This window comes from Rhineura floridana, chromosome 3, assembly GCF_030035675.1.
Source record: "Rhineura floridana isolate rRhiFlo1 chromosome 3, rRhiFlo1.hap2, whole genome shotgun sequence".
Lineage (NCBI taxonomy): Eukaryota > Metazoa > Chordata > Lepidosauria > Squamata > Rhineuridae > Rhineura > Rhineura floridana.
This window is the reverse complement of record NC_084482.1, coordinates 37,349,084-37,368,620: the sequence shown is the minus strand read 5'-3', so window position 1 is coordinate 37,368,620 and position 19,537 is coordinate 37,349,084. Positions and strand designations below refer to the sequence as shown.

The 19,537-nt window shown below is 42.9% G+C and overlaps 1 protein-coding gene across 1 annotated transcript in view; it reads left to right on the top strand.

Annotated features, from left to right (window-relative positions):
• TRIM25 (tripartite motif containing 25) overlaps positions 1–19,430 on the top strand; it is a 29,639-nt gene extending 10,209 nt beyond the window's left edge. Inside the window, exons 3-9 of the mRNA XM_061615323.1 lie at positions 5,336–5,569; positions 6,987–7,143; positions 8,241–8,309; positions 8,567–8,653; positions 11,204–11,230; positions 12,772–12,879; positions 15,243–19,430. Of these exons, the coding sequence (XP_061471307.1) occupies positions 5,336–5,569; positions 6,987–7,143; positions 8,241–8,309; positions 8,567–8,653; positions 11,204–11,230; positions 12,772–12,879; positions 15,243–15,772 (1,212 nt within the window). The 3' untranslated portion in view covers positions 15,773–19,430. The remainder of the gene's footprint in view (positions 1–5,335; positions 5,570–6,986; positions 7,144–8,240; positions 8,310–8,566; positions 8,654–11,203; positions 11,231–12,771; positions 12,880–15,242) is intronic.
• The last annotated feature ends 107 nt before the right edge of the window (positions 19,431–19,537 follow it).

The window sequence follows — 19,537 nt, the reverse complement described above, 5'->3', positions numbered from 1 at the left end:
GAAGATAAATACATGCAGTATTTATCAAACCTGATTAAAGGGGAATTGGCTGAGGTATACCAATATTTCCCCTCAGACAGGCCCGTCACCTATGCTGAATTCAAAGAAGCAGTGTTTAAAAGATTCAGACTGGGGCCTGATTATTTTAGAAAGCTTTTCAGAAACTGCCAGATACAGACAGGGAGGTCTTTCGTGGAGCTGGGGGCAAACCTGATGGACATATTTGGGAAATGGCTGACAAGTGCAAAAGCTCAGTCTGTGGAGGAGGTGAAAAACCTCATGATATTGGATCAATTATACCATCAGTTACCACCAGAAATAAGGCTCCTGGTCAAAGACCGTTCCCCTACATCGGTGCAGGAGGCCGCAGAGATGGCGGATCACTTCGCCTCCAACAGAACTGGCTGGGTGGGGAAAACATCAAGAGATTTTAAACCCAGACCATATAACGCTGGCAGAAGGGATGTGGTACCACAGAGAGTGAGTCCTCCAGTAAAATCTGAAGGGCACAGGACACCCCAGAGTGGATCTGTGCACCCTAAAAGTGAGGAGAAATTATGCTACAAATGTGGTAGACCGGGGCACCTATGTTTTCAATGTGAGGTTGCCAACCCCATTAGTAATCCTGCTCAGACAAGGGCAGTGAAAACAGAGCCCAAGGCTTTAGAAACAGCGAAAAAGGTTCAGTTCTGCCAGATAAACTGGACAGAAGTAACAGACCTTGATTCAAGTCTGAGAGAGGAAGTGAGTGTACAAGGGGCAAATTATTGGGCATTGCTTGATACTGGTGCCGCTCAGACATTACTGAGGCCAGATTTAATAAAATCTGAGGTAATATTACCTCAGGAAACTGTGACTATCCAAGGAGTGAGGGGTCAACCAGAAAGTTTGCCTGTGGCCCTGGTGGAAATGACTTGGAGAGGCCAAGAGAGTCGATATAAAGTAGGCATTAATGCCCAGCAACAAGAACCAGTTATACTGGGAAGAGATGTAATGGGCGCCCAAGGAAAGATCTATGTAGTGACCAGACAGCAAATTGGCAGAGAAAAAGAAGCCATATTAAGGGGGGCTGAAACAAACAGGGTGGAATCTGTTAACCAGCCTCAGGTCACCATAGCAACCACTAGCAGGCCTGCTGAAGGAGACAAACTGTATCAAGTGGTCTCTGATAATGATGAGGCAGATCAATTCAGGGAAGAGCTGCAAAAAGATATAAGTTTGAAGCAGATAAAGGAACAAGATCTGACCCAACAGATTCCTTTCACTGACAAACTGAGGAATCAAGTTGTGTGTGAGAATGGGATTTTATATAGACTGTGGATGCCTGCTGAGAGAAAGGGTGAATGTGAACCAGTGAAGCAATTGATAGTACCTAGCAAATATAGAACCAGATTGCTAGAAGTAGCCCATGATGTCCCATGTGCAGGACATCTGGGAATAAAAAAGACCAAGAGGAGATTGGCAGCACACTATTATTGGTCAAACATCTCCAAAGATGTAAAACAACATTGTCTATCTTGTGGAATATGCCAAAAGGTGGGAAAAAGTGGAGTAAAGACTAAGGCACCCTTAAAGCCCCTTCCTATAATTGGACAACCCTTTTATAGAGTGGGGATAGATTTGGTGGGCCCTTTTTCCAAACCCACAAGGCATGGCAAGAAATATCTAGTGGTGGTGGTGGATTTTGCCACCAGGTACCCAGACGCAGAAGCACTAAGATCCGTGGAAGCCCCTGTAGTGGCAGAGGCTTTATTGAAAATCTTTATGAGGCTGGGTTTCCGTCATGAAGTGCTGACGGATCAAGGCAGTGTATTCATGGGAGAAGTGATGCAATGTATGTGGAAATGTTGTGGTCTAAAACATCTAAAGACCACTACTTACCATCCCGCCACTAATGGGTTAACAGAGAGATTCAATGGCGTTTTGAAGGGCATGATCAGAAGCTATGTTCAAGATCACCCACAAGACTGGGATGAACGTTTGGGATGCTTCTTATTTGCATATAGAGAAGTCCCTCAAGAGTCAACAGGCTTCTCACCCTTTGAACTCATGTTCCCTAGAAAAGTGAGGGGACCTTTGGAACTATTAAAAAATTCATGGGAAGGAACCCTGGGAGAGTACAAAACTTCTGTAGTAGATTTTGTATTGGAATTCCACAATAAATTAACATCAATGATGGAGATGGTGAAAAAGAATTTGAGTCAAGCACAGGAGAAGCAACGTTACTGGTATGACAGAACAGCCAGGGAACGTGTGTATGATGTGGGAGATATGGTTATGGCGTTCATACCCAGGAAACATGACAAATTACAGGCTAACTGGGAAGGACCATATACCATCAGAGAAAGGCTTGACACAGTGACGTATGTAATCACCACAGACCAATTAAACAAAAGCAAAGTGGTTCATGTAAATATGTTGAAGCCTTACCATACCAGGGATGCACAGGTGTTGCAAGTTACCTTATTCCCTGAGGGAAGTGGGCCTGAACTTCCAGATTTGGTACAGGAAAGCAAAGACAAAGGAGGGGTAGATCAAGTGGAATGGTCAGAGGAGGTGAAGGAGGAAGTAAAAGAAGAGATTCTGAGAGTTTTGAAAACCTATAGGAATCTCTTTAGCAACAAACCTGGCCGAACCAGTATAGTTATACATTCCATTGATACTGGAGATCATGCCCCAATCAGATCTGTTCCGTACCGTGTGAATGGGAAAGTTTTGAATGAGATCAAAAAGGAGGTGGAAGATATGCTGGAATTAGGAGTGATCAAGGAATCCATCAGTCCCTGGGCCTCAAGTATTGTCCTGGTTCCGAAAAAAGATGGAACGACAAGGTTTTGCATTGATTATCGGCTAATCAATAAAATTACTGTCCCAGATGCGTATCCTATGCCTAGGGTAGACGCAATGTTAGAGTTATTGGGGGCAGCAACCATTATCTCTACGTTAGACCTCTGTAAAGGATTTTGGCAAATGGAACTAGACGAGCAATCCAGAGCCAAAACTGCCTTCAGTACACCAGATGGGTTATATGAGTTTGTGACCTTACCCATGGGACTAAGGAACTCACCAAGTTCATTTCAGAGGCTAATCAATACTGTGTTGCGAGGCATGTCAGATTTTGCAGTGGCCTATATCGATGACGTGGCCATTTTCAGCAAGTCGGTGCCTGAGCATGTCCAACACCTGACAACAGTATTGGAGGCCTTAAGAAAAGCAGGCCTCACAATAAAAGCTAAGAAATGCCAGTTTGGACTAAAGGAAGTAATCTATTTAGGACATAAGGTGGGGAGTGGGAAAATCACCCCCTTATGGAGCAAGGTGGAGGCAATACAAGCGTGGCCGATCCCCTTAACCAAAAAACAAGTAAGGGCATTTCTGGGTGTGGCTGGATTTTATAGGAAGTTTGTGAGAAATTTTGGGGAAATAGCATCCCCCTTGCATGAATTAACAAAGAAGTAGTGTTCTGAGCGTGTGGTACGGACGGATGAATGTCAGAAGGCTTTTGATCTACTGAAACAAGCCTTGTGCCAAGGACCCATATTAATAGCACCAGACTATGAGAAACCATTCATCGTGGCTACAGATGCGTCGGACCTGGCGCTGGGAGTCGTCTTGCTACAGGAGAGAGAAGGCACCAGACATCCAGTGGCGTACCTGAGTCGCAAGCTGACGCCAAGAGAGAAAAACTATTCGTCAGTCCAGAAGGAGTGCCTAGCGGTCGTGTGGGGACTGAACAAGTTGCGCCCATACGTGTGGGGACGAAGATTCACAGTGACTACGGATCATCGGGCCTTGTTATGGTTGCAGACTATGAAAAACCATAACACTATGCTGCAGAGGTGGTCCTGGGCCCTACAGGATTATCAAGTGGACTTCCAGTTCATAAAAGGCAAGGACAATGTACTGGCCGATGGACTTTCCAGGCAATTGGCTGGGACTGCAGTGACGTGACCAGACAGAGGAACAAAGAAAGACATTTTCCCCATAGAGACTTTTATTTGTTAACGCGACGTATAAATCCTGGAACAGGAATAATACTCTGCTGTTGTTTAAGGGGGGGGGGAAATGTGATGTTCCTATATTAATGTATATATGGTAAGTGTTGTTGTTTTAGTAGATACATGGTAAGTGGAGTGAAAGAGGAGGGGGAGTGAATGGGCAGTAGAATACGAGATGATTGGCTGAGTGTTTAAAATGGCTGAATGTATAAAAGGAAGAGTGAGAGTGGAATCTGGGGGGGAGAAGAGAACTGAGTGGGTTGCTTGGTGGGGTTTAGAGAGTTGTTTGCCAGGAGGGAGGTGGAGTTCGGATTAGTATTGAGTAAAACCATATGCTTATGTGCCTTAAGAAGAAATCTTGTTAATCTTGTTAGCTTTGTTATCTGTAATAAATACTTAATTTGGTTTACCAAAGGCCTGATCCTTGGCTGGGGTTTCACAGACCAGAAGGGAGGGTAAGGTAATGACCAAGGCTGAAGGGGAACTGTAACAAATGGTGGCAGCGGTGAAGAGAATAACAATACCAGTATTCAGAGTCTCTGGGAATACTAGTATTAGGACGTGACTGGTGGTTGCCTAGCAGGGGGATCTGTTGAGATCTGTGCTAGAGTGGGGAGAGAAACCATAAGAGAGAGCGGTCCGGACTGGTGGAGTCCCTGGTGGTGCCTAGTGACAGGCAGTAACCATGAGCAGGTAGGAACCTGACAGGGACAGCCAGGGAAGGACGCCTCACAGTGGCCATTTTATACCTGTAGAGCAAGTTGTGTATGAGTTCTGGAGAATGCAAAAGGAAAAGCGGTCCCTTGTTCTTCTCCTCTTGAAACATCACTATGTAGTGCAGGAACCTTGTGACATGCATTTGGCCCTACAAGACTTCCTGTAACGTTGTTAGGGACTTGAGTAGGCCAATTCTTTCTTCTCTACACACCCACCACCTCCCTTCTAAATGGACACCTCAACATTGCATGCATCTTGGAAGCTCACAGTTCCTTGTCAATCCATTTTTGGGTTCTTTGTAACTTTCTTTTTCATCTCCAAAATTTCTGTGTACCTAGAAAGTCACTCTCCTTTGCTTAGGGGTGGACTCTTTCAGTTCCAAGCTGATGGGTACCTGACCACCTGAGTGGTGAGAGAGAGGGCAGGGAGAAGAGAAAGAATATGGGATGTGATACTGTGATGTGATACGCTTCATTGAATCTTATTTTTATGCCTATTTTAAAAACCCTAATGCATGTTCTGGACTGGTAAAATGATTTGGAAATTTGGGAGACTCCAGGTTTGGCCCAATTACCCAATTTCTCTGTCTGAATTTGGTTTCCAAATGTTTGGCTCTTTAGGATATAGCTGCTCGGAAGTTAGATCTGCTGAAGACAGAATTCCTGGAAATTATTGCTTTAATTGAAGAAGAAGAAAAAGAATCTGTAAAGAAGGTCCAAGCAGAGGAGAAGAAAGTCCAAGATAAATATGAATACATCCATAAAGTCCTGGGTAAGAAAAAAAACGAAATCCAGGGAGCAAGAGACCAGATTGAAATGACCTTGACGGAGGATGATGACATCACGTTTTTAAAGGTAAATCTCAGTTTTGTTGAAACACTGTTTGGTTCTGGACAGATACTGTAGTTAAGGGCTTTCTTGACTCCTTCCTCGATTCAGAGAAATGCTTCCTCTTAAAAAAAAAAATTGCAGGGCATCCTGCAAATGTTACAGAGTCCTGCCCCCAGGAGGTGCCTCTGTCAGTCACTTAGCTACTCTGCTGAGTCTAGACTTCCTTTAAAATACTTGTGGCCACCATCTACTGCGGGGGTGGGGAACCTCTGGCCCACAGGCCAAATTTGGTTCACCAGGCTGTTTTCCCCAAACCTCACCCACCTGCCCCATTCCTGATGCTATATGTCAGGTGTGGGGACAGGTAGAGACATGGCTGGATTCTGTGATTGGAAAGCAGGAGTGAGCTATCTGGGCATCACCTGATGTGCAGGGAGTTCAGTCCTGCTTGACTGAGTGCCCAAGTGAGTTCCCTGCAGGGAACTTGCTGGTGCACACAAATCCTGCAGAAAGCAGGATTGAGCTCCCTGCAAATCAGCTGATGTACATAGAGTTCAATCCTGCTTGGTCACTATTTGTCCGTCCCCCCAGTGGACCAGCATTAACAGGTGGGTGGGACAATGGGTGCCATAAAGATCTGGGCCAAAAAGATTCCCCATCTCTAATCTACTATGTTAAAAAGAGCAATATGTCTCTCTTTCTCTATGTATATGTGTGTGTGTGTATATCTATCTATATCTGTCTCTCTGTCTCTCTCTCCTTAAAAACAATTTTAAAAAACAATCACAAATAGGGTGGGTCCTAAAAATATACATCTCAGGTGTCAAAGGCCAATATAAAGATATAAATGTATTCTAGTGAACAAAAACAATCCTGGTCTCTGTGATCGTGTTTGTATGATTATGTACTCTTTGCTAGGTGCATGTGCTGGGAAATTACCATTAAAACAATCATATTTGACAGAGTATCTGCTAAAACAGATGAGGCTGTGATTTTCATGCATGACAGTGTACACCAGTGTTCATCATCCTTTGTCATGCACTAGTATATGCATTTAGTAAAAATATCATGTGTGAAATGACCTATGTAGCCTAATCCAAACCAGGTTTCTCAGAAGTAACTTCCACCTAGTTCGCTTTGCACTTAATTCTTACTAAATGCACTTAAGATTTTGTCCGTAGCTTGGCTTTCTTAACAGGCAGCCTGTGCTCCGGTTGCATTAGGGTAAGACTCTTCCTCCTTTACAAAGGAAAGGGGCATCCTAGGCTTGGAAGTCACTATCGTTGTTACTGTGCATATGGTGCTTGGCAGTGCCAGCCTATGACTGACCAGTGCTTCTTTGCTGCTTCAAAATGCAGTATAATACATCCTTCCTGGACAAGTGGTGATGAGGTGATGTGTAAGAGTGAAAATCTTTACAAGATCTTCTGCTTTATTTTAGAAGGCAGCAAAACTCCGGCAGTTACCTATCAAAGATGTATTCATACCCAAAATAGATTTGGATCAAAACTTGATACATGCTATTTATCAAAAATCCTTTGGCCTCAAAGAAAATGTGAAACAATTCTTGACTCAATCCCAGGAGAAGAAAACAGAAGGTGCTTCTATGTATTCTTTTTTATTTATTTGTCTATTTTCCTTATTGTATCTCAGTGTAAAATGTATTAAAGTTTTTAAGACTAAATGGTTTGGGTATAAATTATGGAAATGGATGTTCTCAGGTTCAGGGTCTTCTGAATTACTACTTGTAACAAAAGGAAAGAGGAAGGCAAAAACCCTATGAATATATCCAAAAAAGATTCATAAGGTCGCCATAAGTCGTAATCGACTTGAAGGCATATAACAACAACAAAAAGAAACCATGTTCATGCTAACTACCCATTGTGCGGAATACTCCTAAGGTTGAAGCTCAATTGACTTGGAACCTGTCAATTCTGGATAGTATTTGACTTTGAGTTGGCAATCTTGGATTGAATCCTTTGGTCAGGTTCTGGCTGTACTCCTCCATCTGTGAAATGGGTATATAAATAGCACACCCACTGTCGCAGTTGTGATCTTGGCAGACTTATTCTTCCAGCATGCTGGCTTGTCACTGATCTATGAATGTGGAACTGGATCAGCAAAAACTTTAGGCAACGGATCCATATGACACCACCGGAAATGGATGGGAGAGAGATTTGATTCAGTCTGCATTTAAAGCTGAATCTATCAAATTCATACTTTCTGAAACAATATAAGAACCAAAACACAGCCATCCTTCAAAATTTGCAGTGATGCAGTTCTCTAATCAGTGTTTACAAAAATGCATATATTAGGGGAACATGTGCGTGAAATGAATATGTTTTTGAAAATAACATACAAAATGCATTATATTAGGAGAAATGCTTGCAAAATGTGTACATTAGTCAAAATTGCATACAAAAATGTATTTTTGGAGAAATTAACACTAAAATGCTGGATTTTAATGAGAATTTTTGTAAAAATTTGCTAATTGCAGCAGAAATGTGGAGAACTGAATTTAAGATTTGAAAACGAGAAACTGAGAGAACCAAAATGGATGAATCCTTCCATTCCTACCATCACAAGTGCCATATGTATACCCATGGCATTGTTACATTGGGAAGCCAGGGCAAGCACATAATGAAAAGCTAATATTGGTCATATCTCTACATGCATGCATGTATTTTACTTTCAGGAGTCACACAATGGAAAACCAAACTACAGATCCAGCCCTCGCAGCCAGGAAAAAAGAATGCTGCATCAAGTAAGTAAATGCGCAAGCCTTGTGATTCCTACTTGCTAAATTCCTTTCACAGTAGTAAACTGATGTCTGTCTCCAGCCTCAGTTTCTAAGAGGGTTAAAGATGTTATGGTAGATGCATGGCTTCTAGTGGTGTACATGCATAATCCTCCTTTTGCCCTGCTGTCTTCTAAGGTACGGCAAGACTCTTGTTTGTTTGCCACGAAAGGCTAATACGGCTACCCCTCTGGATATTGCTAACTAGTGTTTTCTTTTCATAGATGCTCCAAAGAGAGATGCCCCACTACCACAATCTCCACAGGAGAAGACAACTGCAGAGGAGGAGGCGTTGGCTGCTGCAGACACCAGTGAGTGTCGAGGACGGATTACTGTTGGGGGCGCAGATTATATTATTGATAATTACAGGAGGGTTTTTGTTGTTGTTCTCTTCTCGTGCAAGTAAGCAGCGCTCTTGAGCTAAGAGGTTATAGAGAAGAGCAGGAGCATCTCCCAAGGGTTCATCCAGGGACTTGGCTTATATAATGGAAAGACTTTTTTGTTTTATTTTGGGAAGCTCTTTGAAGGACAGGGGATAGAAGGAATGGGAGAGCAATCCCTGTCTCTTTGTTCATGCCCTACAGTGCTGCATTCTGGGTTGCTTTCTACCCCTACCTCCAGATCTCAGGTGGGAGAGAGGAGGGCTAGTGCCAGTCTTTGAACATTAATTCTGTGTTAGTTATTCTCCTCCCAGGAGTGCAGTGTACCTGGTTCTCTTCCACCCACCCATCTTGTCCTTGCAACAGCCCTGTGAGGTAGGCTAGGCTACTTCAGGGAAGGGCTGTAGCTCAGGGGTAGAGCATCTGCTTTGCTTGCAGAAGGTCCTGGGTTCAATCTCTGGCATTTTCAGGTAGGACTTGGGAGAGCCTCGCTGCCTGAAACCCTGGAGAGTCGTTGTCAGTGTTGATGACACTGAGCTAGACCTATCAATGGTTTGACTCGGTGTAAAGCAGCTTCCTTTGTAGGCTGGGATACCAGCTGGCTCAATGTCACCCAGGCACTTCATTGGATCTTCTCGGATCTTCTCGGCCTAGCCTGATGCTGCACCACACAGTGAAGTTCTTTGCTCACTGTGCAGAACTGACTGCAGAAGTGCTCCAACTCTCTCTCTCTCTGGCATACTGAAGTCTAGGTTGGGAAGGCTGATTTTTGGGAGGGTGGACTTTTCTTGCCTTTGGGCAGACAGTTATATTTGTTGGTCTTCCCAAAGAGTCACAGCAGTGTAGTGGTTAGAGCATGGACAAGGCCTGGAGAGAGACATGTGCAAATCCCTACTGCCCCAAAGATTGCCCAGTGACCTTGGGCCAGCTCTACACTTTCAGTCTAGCCTACCTCACAAGGTGGTTGTGACGATAAAATGGGAGAGACGTACATACGCCACCTGGAGCTGTTTGGAGGAGAGGCTGAATAATAAAAATGTAAGAAATAAAAAATGAATCCTGGACTCTTAAAGTATGTAGGGGCATACTATATTTTAAGGCCACTTTATTAGAAGTGTGACTCTGGAAATGGTCCCAAGTTTTGAGGAGACTACACTGCTTCTCTGCCCAACTAGAATGTAATGCTTGAGACACTAAACATTAACTGTCACTTGGTTCCCTCTCTTCTCCCCACTCCATCTCACTTGACAGCTTCCTCCAGGCTGCACTGTTGTAAATGTAAGCTCCTCAGGGCAGGGAGCTCTCTTTTGCTTGGGCTGCTCTGTATTGTTGTGTATACTGATAACACTATGTAAACAGTAAATGGGTGTTTGCTGTCAGTCCAAAGGTGATTCTGGCCACTGCCCTTGTGTACAGTAGGCCGCAGGTGATTATCTGGAGCACACCTTTTGTTTGACGTTAGCCTCCCACCTGAGATGTAGTTCAAGAAAAGGCATACCCAGTCACTGCTGTAATTCACAGAGGCAGGGTTTCTGATTTGTGGGCTCCTTTCCTTGCCATTGTTTCATAATAGTATGTAGGGCAGAGTTTCTTCCCTAACTCTACTTGATTTGAAGAAGGAAGTTTCCTTCCCAAAATGAGGAGAGTATGCCCTGATGTAGCTCTGCCTCTTTTTCCGGTAAGAACAAAGCAGTATATAATGCAAGAGTCCTGTGCCAGCATCAGCTGTGGCTGTTGTGTTGCATCATCCATTATTTTCTTTTGATTGTGTTGGTTTTGATTCTTGGCCTCCCATACTGTTGGCAGGGCCCTTGGACTTCTAACTGCCTCCCTGCTTTTTTGGTTCAAGCGGGTCCCCAAGCATCCAGTTAGCCCTTTTCTCCCTCCTAGTATTAGCAAAATACCAGAATCAAGTTACAAGTTTACCGGTATTTCTTTTGAAGGATACCACTTGCAAGATGACAATGATGAATGGTAGGTTTTTATTTATAACAGAAAAGAGAGCACGTGCAAAATGTGTTTCTTTAACAAGCAAGAAATGAATAAAATGGATGATCAAAGGTAATTAAACTTGCATAACCAAGGCCAGAAGAGATTGAAGATTACAACAGAATGGATTGTGGTTTGATAAGAATGTAGAGGTTGCAACTAAAAAAAACCAGGAAGAGCTTTACATTTTAGAGTTTAGAAATAAGGTTGGGTCCTGTCTTGGGCCTGATTTACATCTGCTGTAGAATGAGATGGCAGAATCCTGACATGGTAGAATAGATTGTGCAGTTTCAGATTGCAGCTGGAGGAAATCACATTTCTGAATATTCCCCTATATGAAAATAGGAGGATTCACTGAAACCTAAGTTAGCCTCTCATCATTGGACACTTTGCCTCCATTCTTTGCATATCTGAAGATTCTTGTTTTAAAATACTGTTTCAACTTGTTCCCCAATAACTGCAACATGTTTTATTTACTTTCTTCTTTTTCAGAGCAGAGGAGGCGACCTGCTAAACGCTGTAAGTTCAGTCTTGCAAAAATCCATTATGTTGCTTCAAGGAATAGGCTGATCTGTCTTTTGAACCTGGTGTCACAAAAGCTCTGAGTGCATCTACCCTACTTGCAGCTGTACCTGCTAGGACATACTGCCACTATCCTGTTTATGAACTTCTAAGCTAATAGAGAGAAGAGACCCTCTCATCCTTTGATCCAGGGAACTGGGAAACTGCCAGCTAACTTGTCCCAGTCACCACTGAAAGCCCAAGAAAGACTGTTCCTGTCTTATTCCCATTATAGGACTTAAATGGTAGTATACTAGTACAACCAGGTAATCTGCAGTATTCAAAATCTTAGAATTTTTTATTTTAAACAGTAATGAGTAGGGAAGAGGGAGAGAGTTAAGCAGGGTACACTTGAAAAGCATAAAATCAGGGTCTAGCCTGTATTCTTTGGTGTGAAACATTGGTTCTATTTGATATTAAATCGTATCATTGTTTTGTTGTAACTTCCCCTGGGATCTTATGATGAAAGGTGGGTAAGAAATCTTACAAATAAAATATTTATTGCAGTAAGTCCTAAAGTTACTGCGAACCAAATAAACTTTCAGATAGGCAAGCCACCAGAGGGAGCATTGAAGGCACATAGCATTCAGGCGAAGCGGATGTGAGAGTTTGAATAAATTGCTTGTTTAGGAATATGTAATGATAATGCTAGCTAGCATGGGCAGTGGACAAATAAGACCATCTCCTTTGGGGCTAAGATCTCTTTATTTACATTATATCCTGCCTGCCAACAAAAACATCTTCAAAGCTGCTGGACAAGAGTCAACTTCTGGCTTCTAAAAGTTATCACTATAGTCTTGCCTTTGCTATTCCTTGGACAAAATGTTTCTTGTAGACCTCATCAGGCTGAGCCTGTCAGTGACATCCAGCTCTGCAATTCTAGGAAACGGATCTACTGCAGTCTTGCAGATGCTTACCCATAGATCCAGATCTGCTTTCTGCCCACCCCTGTCCTAGAAGACTTGGAGGTGCTTGGAGAGTGGGGATATTAAAAGACCTCTCCCTCCATCCCACCTGCTGCTTCTGTTGTCTTGCTTGATCTGCAGTGGTTACAGAGGGGGAGGAAGACATGCACCCCCAGGAAGTGTTACTGAACACCAAAACCAGGGAACAGAAACTCTGTGTCTGAAAGTACCCAGGACTTTTCCCTACCTGGGTAAATGGTATTTGGTGGCTCCTAGCTCTGAGGATGGGCTTCGATCAAAGTCTCCTGTCCTCCGGTTAGACACCTGTTCCTACATTGATGGTTGGAATGGTGTGCGGTCTTAAGCCCAATTGTATAAAAACTACTCTGGCTGATTTCGATAGGAGTTATCTCTGAATGAACATACTGGAATCTGTCTTAAAGGTCCTGTTTGGGCAACCTCTGTTGCAGAGTTGTATAGAACCTTAGATTAAGTTGCTCTGTTTTGATGATTTAAAAAAACAACAATTTTTAAAAATGCATTCAACTGCAATTTGTCCCCCCTTCCCCCCTTTTTTTCTTCCCCTAACTGCAGCACAAAGTCCTAGCCAGAGAGGACGAAGTTCCAGCAGGCCTCAGTCAGGAACTCAGCCAGCAACTCTTGAAAGCTTTTTAACTAAATCACGAGAGGAGCTTTTGGAATGTAAGTGACCTGATTCCATGTAGCCTAATTCATACAAATCCAGTTCCCAGCATTCCATCACTCTTTCTCAATATTCTACTGGACTGGAAAGGTGCTGATGTAACCATTTTTAGGGTGATGTCTTGAGGAAGGGGGCAGGGGCGGACAGGCTGGTTTGCTTACTGTTCCAGGTAAATTGCTGGAAAGCATAGTTCTGTCTTTAATAATTGGGCATAGAGATTAGTCTTGCTGAAAGAATCAACATGGCTTCTGTAAAGGTAAGTTATGTCTCGCCAACTTTTTTATGTTCTTTGGGAGTGTCATTAAGTATATGGATAGAAGTCATCCAATAGATATTGTGCACTTAGGCATTCAAAACATTTGACAGTTCTTCAGTAAAGGCTTCTGGGTAAGCTGCCATGGGATAAGAGGACAGGCCCTCTTAGGGACTGGTGAAATGTTAAAAGATCAGGAAGCTGAGAGTAGGAATAAAAGGACAGCTCTTACAATGTAGGCTGTAAGAAGTAAGATACCTCAAGCATATGTATTGGGACCAGTGCTTTTTAAGTTGTTCATAAATGACCCAGGGCTAGGAGTAAGATGGCAAAGTTTGTTGATAATGCCAAACTCGGGGTGGAAAACAAAAAGCATTGAGAAGAGCTCCAAAATGATCTTGAAAAGGGGTGAATGGGCAAAAAATAGCACATAGAGTTTTTTGTAAGTAAGGGGAGAGGTATAAATCCTTTTAATAATGCATTTGAAGTGTTTCAGATTGCTAAATTAATTTTTTTGTCCATATGCACTAATGGGATCTGAGCTGGAAATGACTGACCATAAAAGGGGTCTTGAGGTGGGGCTGTAGTGTGTGGCAACTGTGAAAAAGGCAAATTCCCTGTTGGGGGATCATTAGGAAAGGGATTGAAAAAAAAACTGTCATTACCATAATGCCTTTATTCAAATCTATGGAAATGCTGCATTCCGTTCTGGTTGCCACATCTCAAAAAGAATATTATAGAGCTGGAAAAGGTTCAGGAAAGGTCAACCAAAATGATGAGGGGGCTGGAGCAACTTCCGTCAGAAGAAAGGTTCTGATATTTGGGACTTAATTTTTTTTTTTAAATGAGCATTATGAAGAATAAGGATCTCAGTGGCTAGCCATGATAGCTGTATGCTACCTGTAGGGTTGGGACAGTATGCCTTTGGATACTGGTTGCTGGAGAAGGCAGTTGCTCTCTCTCTGGCTTGTGGGCTTCTCATAGGCATCTAGTTGGCCGCTGTGGGAAACGGGTTGCTGAATTAGATACTCCTCTGGTCTAATCAGCAGGGCTGCTCTTATAAGCTGTTCCTTGCTGGCGGTATATTGTGGGGCTGTGTGATGGAAGCAGGATTGGAACTCAGTCACTGGAGAAAGATTACTTTCCTTTTGTGGCCTGAGTGGGAGAAAGACCGCCATAGTTTCATACCTTCGAATGTAGAGTCCCCCAAAGTGTAGCTTGGCATAGGTCAGTGGTACCCAAACTTTTTTCCTGGGGAACACTTGAAAGTTGCTGATAGTCTGAGTGGACCACTTAATGCTTGTTGTAGCAATTGTAATGTGCTGTGCTAGAATGCTGTATGATTTTTAATTGTAGATTAATTGCACCTTTTATTATACTGTATTTCTTCGTGTTACAGTTTGGATGCTGTAGAATCCAAATTGTAATACAATTAAATACAAGAAAAGAAAAGAAGGAACAACATACAATTAAAAATCAATATGAATATTTAATGTGGACATGCTGCAGACCACCAGAATGAGGCTCGCAGACCACTGGCGGTCCATGGACCACTGTTTGGAAACCCTGGCATAGGCAAATGTCAGTGTCTTTTCTTTAGGAACCTAAGAACATAGGCAATTAATATTGTACTAAGTCAGACCACTGGTTCATCCAGCTCAGTATTGTCTGCATTGACTAGCAGTAGCTCTCCTGGGTTTCAGGCAGAAGTCTCTCCTAGTTCTACCTGGAGATGCAGGGACTGCACCTGGGACCTTCTGCTTGCCAAGCAGATGCCAAGCAGAAGCTACAGCTGTTCAGGGCTTTTCACCTCCAGTAGGCTGGTACTTTTGTCCCTGTTGCAAAGAATCAAATGGTGTACCCTGCCGCTGTTCTCCTCCTTTTGACTTAGGTAGGCACATGATCCAGGAAAAAGTATTGCGGCAAGCCCGTTGCTTCCAGATGAGCAAGGTTATATATATAAACATAAAAATATATACGCCCCATAGCCGAAGCTCTCTGGGCAGTTTACAGCATGCTCTTCTTACCTGTTTCCTCCTGCTTTTTTCTCGCTCTGTAAATGTCAAGTGTGGTTCTTCTCACTTCTCCCCTGCACTTCTCTTTCCATAGTTGCTACAAAATTTGCTCTGGATTTCAACACTGCCCATAACAAAGTGATCTTATCTGAGAGGAGCACCAAAATATCTGTGTCAGAAACCCCCCAGAATTACAGCCACCACCCGCAGCGCTTCACCTACTGCTCCCAAGTGGTGGCCTTCCAGTGTTTCAAGAGGGGCATCCATTACTGGGAAGTAGAGCTGGAGCACAACAACTTCTGTGGAGTTGGCATCTGCTACGGGAGCATGGCCAAGCAGGGAGCGGAAAGCCGCCTGGGGCGCAACAGCAGCTCGTGGTGCGTTGAGTGGTTCAATGCCAGGATCTCAGCCTGGCACAATGACATTGAGAAGTGCCTGCCCAACACCAAGGTGAAGAAGATTGGCGTCCTGCTGAATTATGAGGGTGGCTTTGTGATTTTCTTTGGCGTCAGTGAGAAAGTCAGCCTCCTCTACAAATTCCGGGCGCAGTTCACAGAAGCCCTCTATCCGGCATTCTGGGTGTTCTCTAGTGGAACCACCATCTCGCTCTGCCAACTCAAGTGAAGAGCTGAGTACCACCATTTGCTCCGCTTGCCCAGGCATTTCTGCATGTTAACTTCTCTCTCTGTGTTTTGGAATCCAGTTCTGTGTGTATCTGTCTTGTTAATTTCAAAGCAAAAGTTGTTTGTTTGAAACTCCGTCCTTGTTTTCTGGAAATCCCAGGGCTGCTAAAACCAAGGCCACAGTCCACTAAGAATATTCTTTTTGCAGAAGCCTCTTTGAGGACGTCCTTAGGAAACTTTCAGTGGGGCTTGCCCATTGAGTTCTTGGTGGACTGCACTCATCTGGCACATTGAGCTACTGGTTCATTGTACACATTAGTTTGGAGAAGGAGCATGTTTGGGCATGTCTGAGCGGATGCTTCCTTTGCTTCTGTCACAATGGCTAACACACTGCTAGGAGTTCAGAGCACAGAATATAAGGTGCCTTCTGTGTCCTGGTTGCTGTGTCTTTATATGGAGAGTTCTGTTCTTAGTATTTGCTATATAGTGACACAGGCAAAGATCCACAGAGGTATATGTACATGGATGCATGCACACTCATGCAGATAAGTCCTCAAGCAGACTTTTTCTTCCCCATGAATCTGTCCTGATGCTTGTGCAGTGACTTACAAAGAACTTTGATTTTGGTGAACGGGAATAGGGTTGGAGCATGGAGGTGACAGGGCTTTTTCTGTTCTTGTGTCTAATATTGCTAATCCTCTTGAAGAAAAGCAGAAGGGTTACACTTGGTAGTGCTGCGGGGAGCAGGGACACTTTTTTAAAAAATTAAAACTTTGAATTTTACAATCTCTAACTACCAGTTACATTACAAAGGAGCCCTCCCCCCCCCTTTGAGGATCCATGAAGATGCAGTTAAGTCCTCATCACTTAATTCAGTTCTTTGGAGTTTTGGAGAGTTAAGGAGCTGCTGCCGTTTGGAGGCTTTGAACAATATTCAGCATGCAAAGACAGAAAGGTTGGAAAGGAGATGCTTGTGTGGTGGGTGCACTTTTTAGTCAAAGACCCTTGCTGAAAGGGGCTGCATTTAAAAACTGCAGCCCACCATCATAAGTAAGCCCAATCCATCTGAAACACCTTTTATGTAGTTGAATGCTGGAGGTGAAGAAATTCCTTCCTCCTCCCAGTCTTTAAAGAGTTTTGTATCTTTGCTGTGATACTTTGCAATTGTTGAGGTATTGGGAGGAAGCTGTGGGCAGAAAGTTAAAATGCTTCAGGCTACTCTGGTAGACAGAATTTTCTGCTATCCGCTGGAGGCGATTTTGATGATCCTTACATTTCTCCAAGGGTAATCTTTTATAGCATTTTGACTTGAAGGTCACTAGCAGGAAGAACCAGTGTGTCCAATTCAGATCATGTCTCTTAAGTGATTGTTCTGAGTGGGCATTTCAAACTTCAGGCAGCAGGCTGGGAAGGACCTGAAGCATCTGGAAGGCTAAGATCTTCTGGGCAACATCTTTAGCTTTCCTGTAGCTTTGATTTTTCTTTGAGACCTGATTCTGCACATTTCTGTTATGTATCCTAAGCGATTGAAGATGACTTTGTGACATCCTCCTCACTAAAGAGGAACAACAGGCTCTAGGGTCTTACAATTGTGTATGTATTGTACTCTGCACCAGCAAGCAGAAGGTTGTCTTGCCTTTCTTGGGTCAGAACATACACATTTTGGAAAGATGCTTGACATTTCTTAGCTTGTGAAGCTCTCAATTTTAGGAAGCTCACATGCTATAAAGCGCTCAGAGTAGAGGTAAAATGAACACTGCTGAGCATTGATGATTGGCCTCAGCTGAGAAAGTCTTAGATAAAAGCAAAGCAAGCTGGTCCATGTGTTTAAAATGAAATCAAGCTATAGGTTTCTTCCTATGGTCAAACAAAGGGACCAGTTGTAGAACACTCTTTGGGAAAGAATTACTATCCAGATATTTAAGTGGGAACATCTTGACATGTCTTCAGCTAGCTGTGCTTTTGTACCAAATGATTATTTGAAAATATTATTGGAATCCAAGGTACAAGTTACTGAGATCTTGGTGAAATGATCTGTAGTGTTTTTGAAAATGCAGTAAATCACTGCCCTTCTCCAAAAAGCCCCAGATTCTTTCACAGGAAACTGAGGAAAGCAAGAAAAGTGAGGGCCAAGTTGAAAACAGACCAGGGTGTGAGACAAAGGTAGGAAACTGTAGCATGACTTAGGAAGCAAAATATAAAATAAACAGCTATTGCGGTTATGTTGGTCCCACAAGAATATGAAGGCAAGAGAATTGCTGGAATGGAGGTCTAATGGATTCATCTCCAATATAGCAAAACCAATCCTTGATATTCTCGAATGACATCTTTCCCACAATGGGCCATGCATATTTGTTGTAGGATCCAAGGATCTCTCTCACCATAGAGAGAGAGAGAGGCCTACTACCTGTTTGGTAGAAGTGCTCTTGGAACTACACAAAGGAGTTTTGTTGGTATTCTAGGCATTCTTCCCACAAATGATCATGGGATTTAAATGCACTTTTCCATGTGCTTAATGTATCCCACAAGATATAAGGCACAGTAGATGCAGTGCCCCTTTAGTGTGGTTTGGGATATGCTTGCTACAGTGCCTCAGCTGAGACCCAGGTGCCTTTGGAATGTCACTATGATCTGCTTTCCCTGATCTGTGTTAAAGTCGTCTGATTATAGCGGAATGGATCTCTTCAGGATTTTGAGATGATCTTTGGGATTCCTTGGGAATCCCACTGTCTCTAAGTAGATCAGTACTTCTCTCTTTGCTGCTTTTAGTCTTTTGCCTGGCACAAATATTGTCCATTGGCTCAATGTTGATTACTGTTGGTAATCATTTTAGGGAAATAATTGAATTATCTGTTATTATATCACAAACCAGTCTTGCTCCCTACACAAGAATAACATTGGGGTTTTTTAAATCTCATGGCAAGATAGGCAATAGAATAATGCTGATGGGCGTGGTTGAGCCAGAGTTAAGCATGTTGCATTCTGTTGGTTTGAGTGGAGGAAGTTGAGCCCCATGATTAAACTCTGTCTTTGTCATCAATGATAGAGTGCTTAAGTTTAGGCTCAGTGGTGCCCATTATGATCTCTTCTGTTTTCCCAGTCCAGGTGAAACCCTTCACTAAAAAGCAATGTTTGTCTAGTCACAGTGGCTGTGTTTACATTGATACAGTTAGCTCAGTTATAATCCAGCATGTAGATTAATACTTTCTGCCATGCTTTCCCTTGTAGTAAATTAACTGAAAACGATCTTGGTGTTAGCAAAATTGTTGGGGAATAGCTTCAGCAAGCATGGATGTTTGTACTGAAACACAAAACGGAGAAATAAAAAGTTCAAAACTGCTTGAATTGATTATAGCCATTTAACTGTGTACTCTTGAAAATGACAGATGCAAGTCTGCAGAATATCTAGTTAATGTTTCTAGTTTAAATTGTGAATAATGTTGATCTGTGAGTTGGTTTTAAAATGAGAATCTGAATGTTTTGGGCATATACCATTTTTTGCCAAGGGTTTGTCTTTGCTTGGTCTGTAATCAGCCTTTTGCAATCTCAAGCTGTGTCAAATGGAACATTGTGATGCATCCAAAATTGCCTAGCCTGGTCTTGCAGTGGATCAAGACTTGTTAAGTGAAAGTTCAATAAAGTCTGATTTATTATTGTTACCCTGCCGTGATGTTTGTTGAAAAAGTAAGCAATGTTGCCTTTCTGTTGGGATGAAAGCAGGATTAAATGAATGACACATTAATCCTTATAATATTGCTTGTAGGGG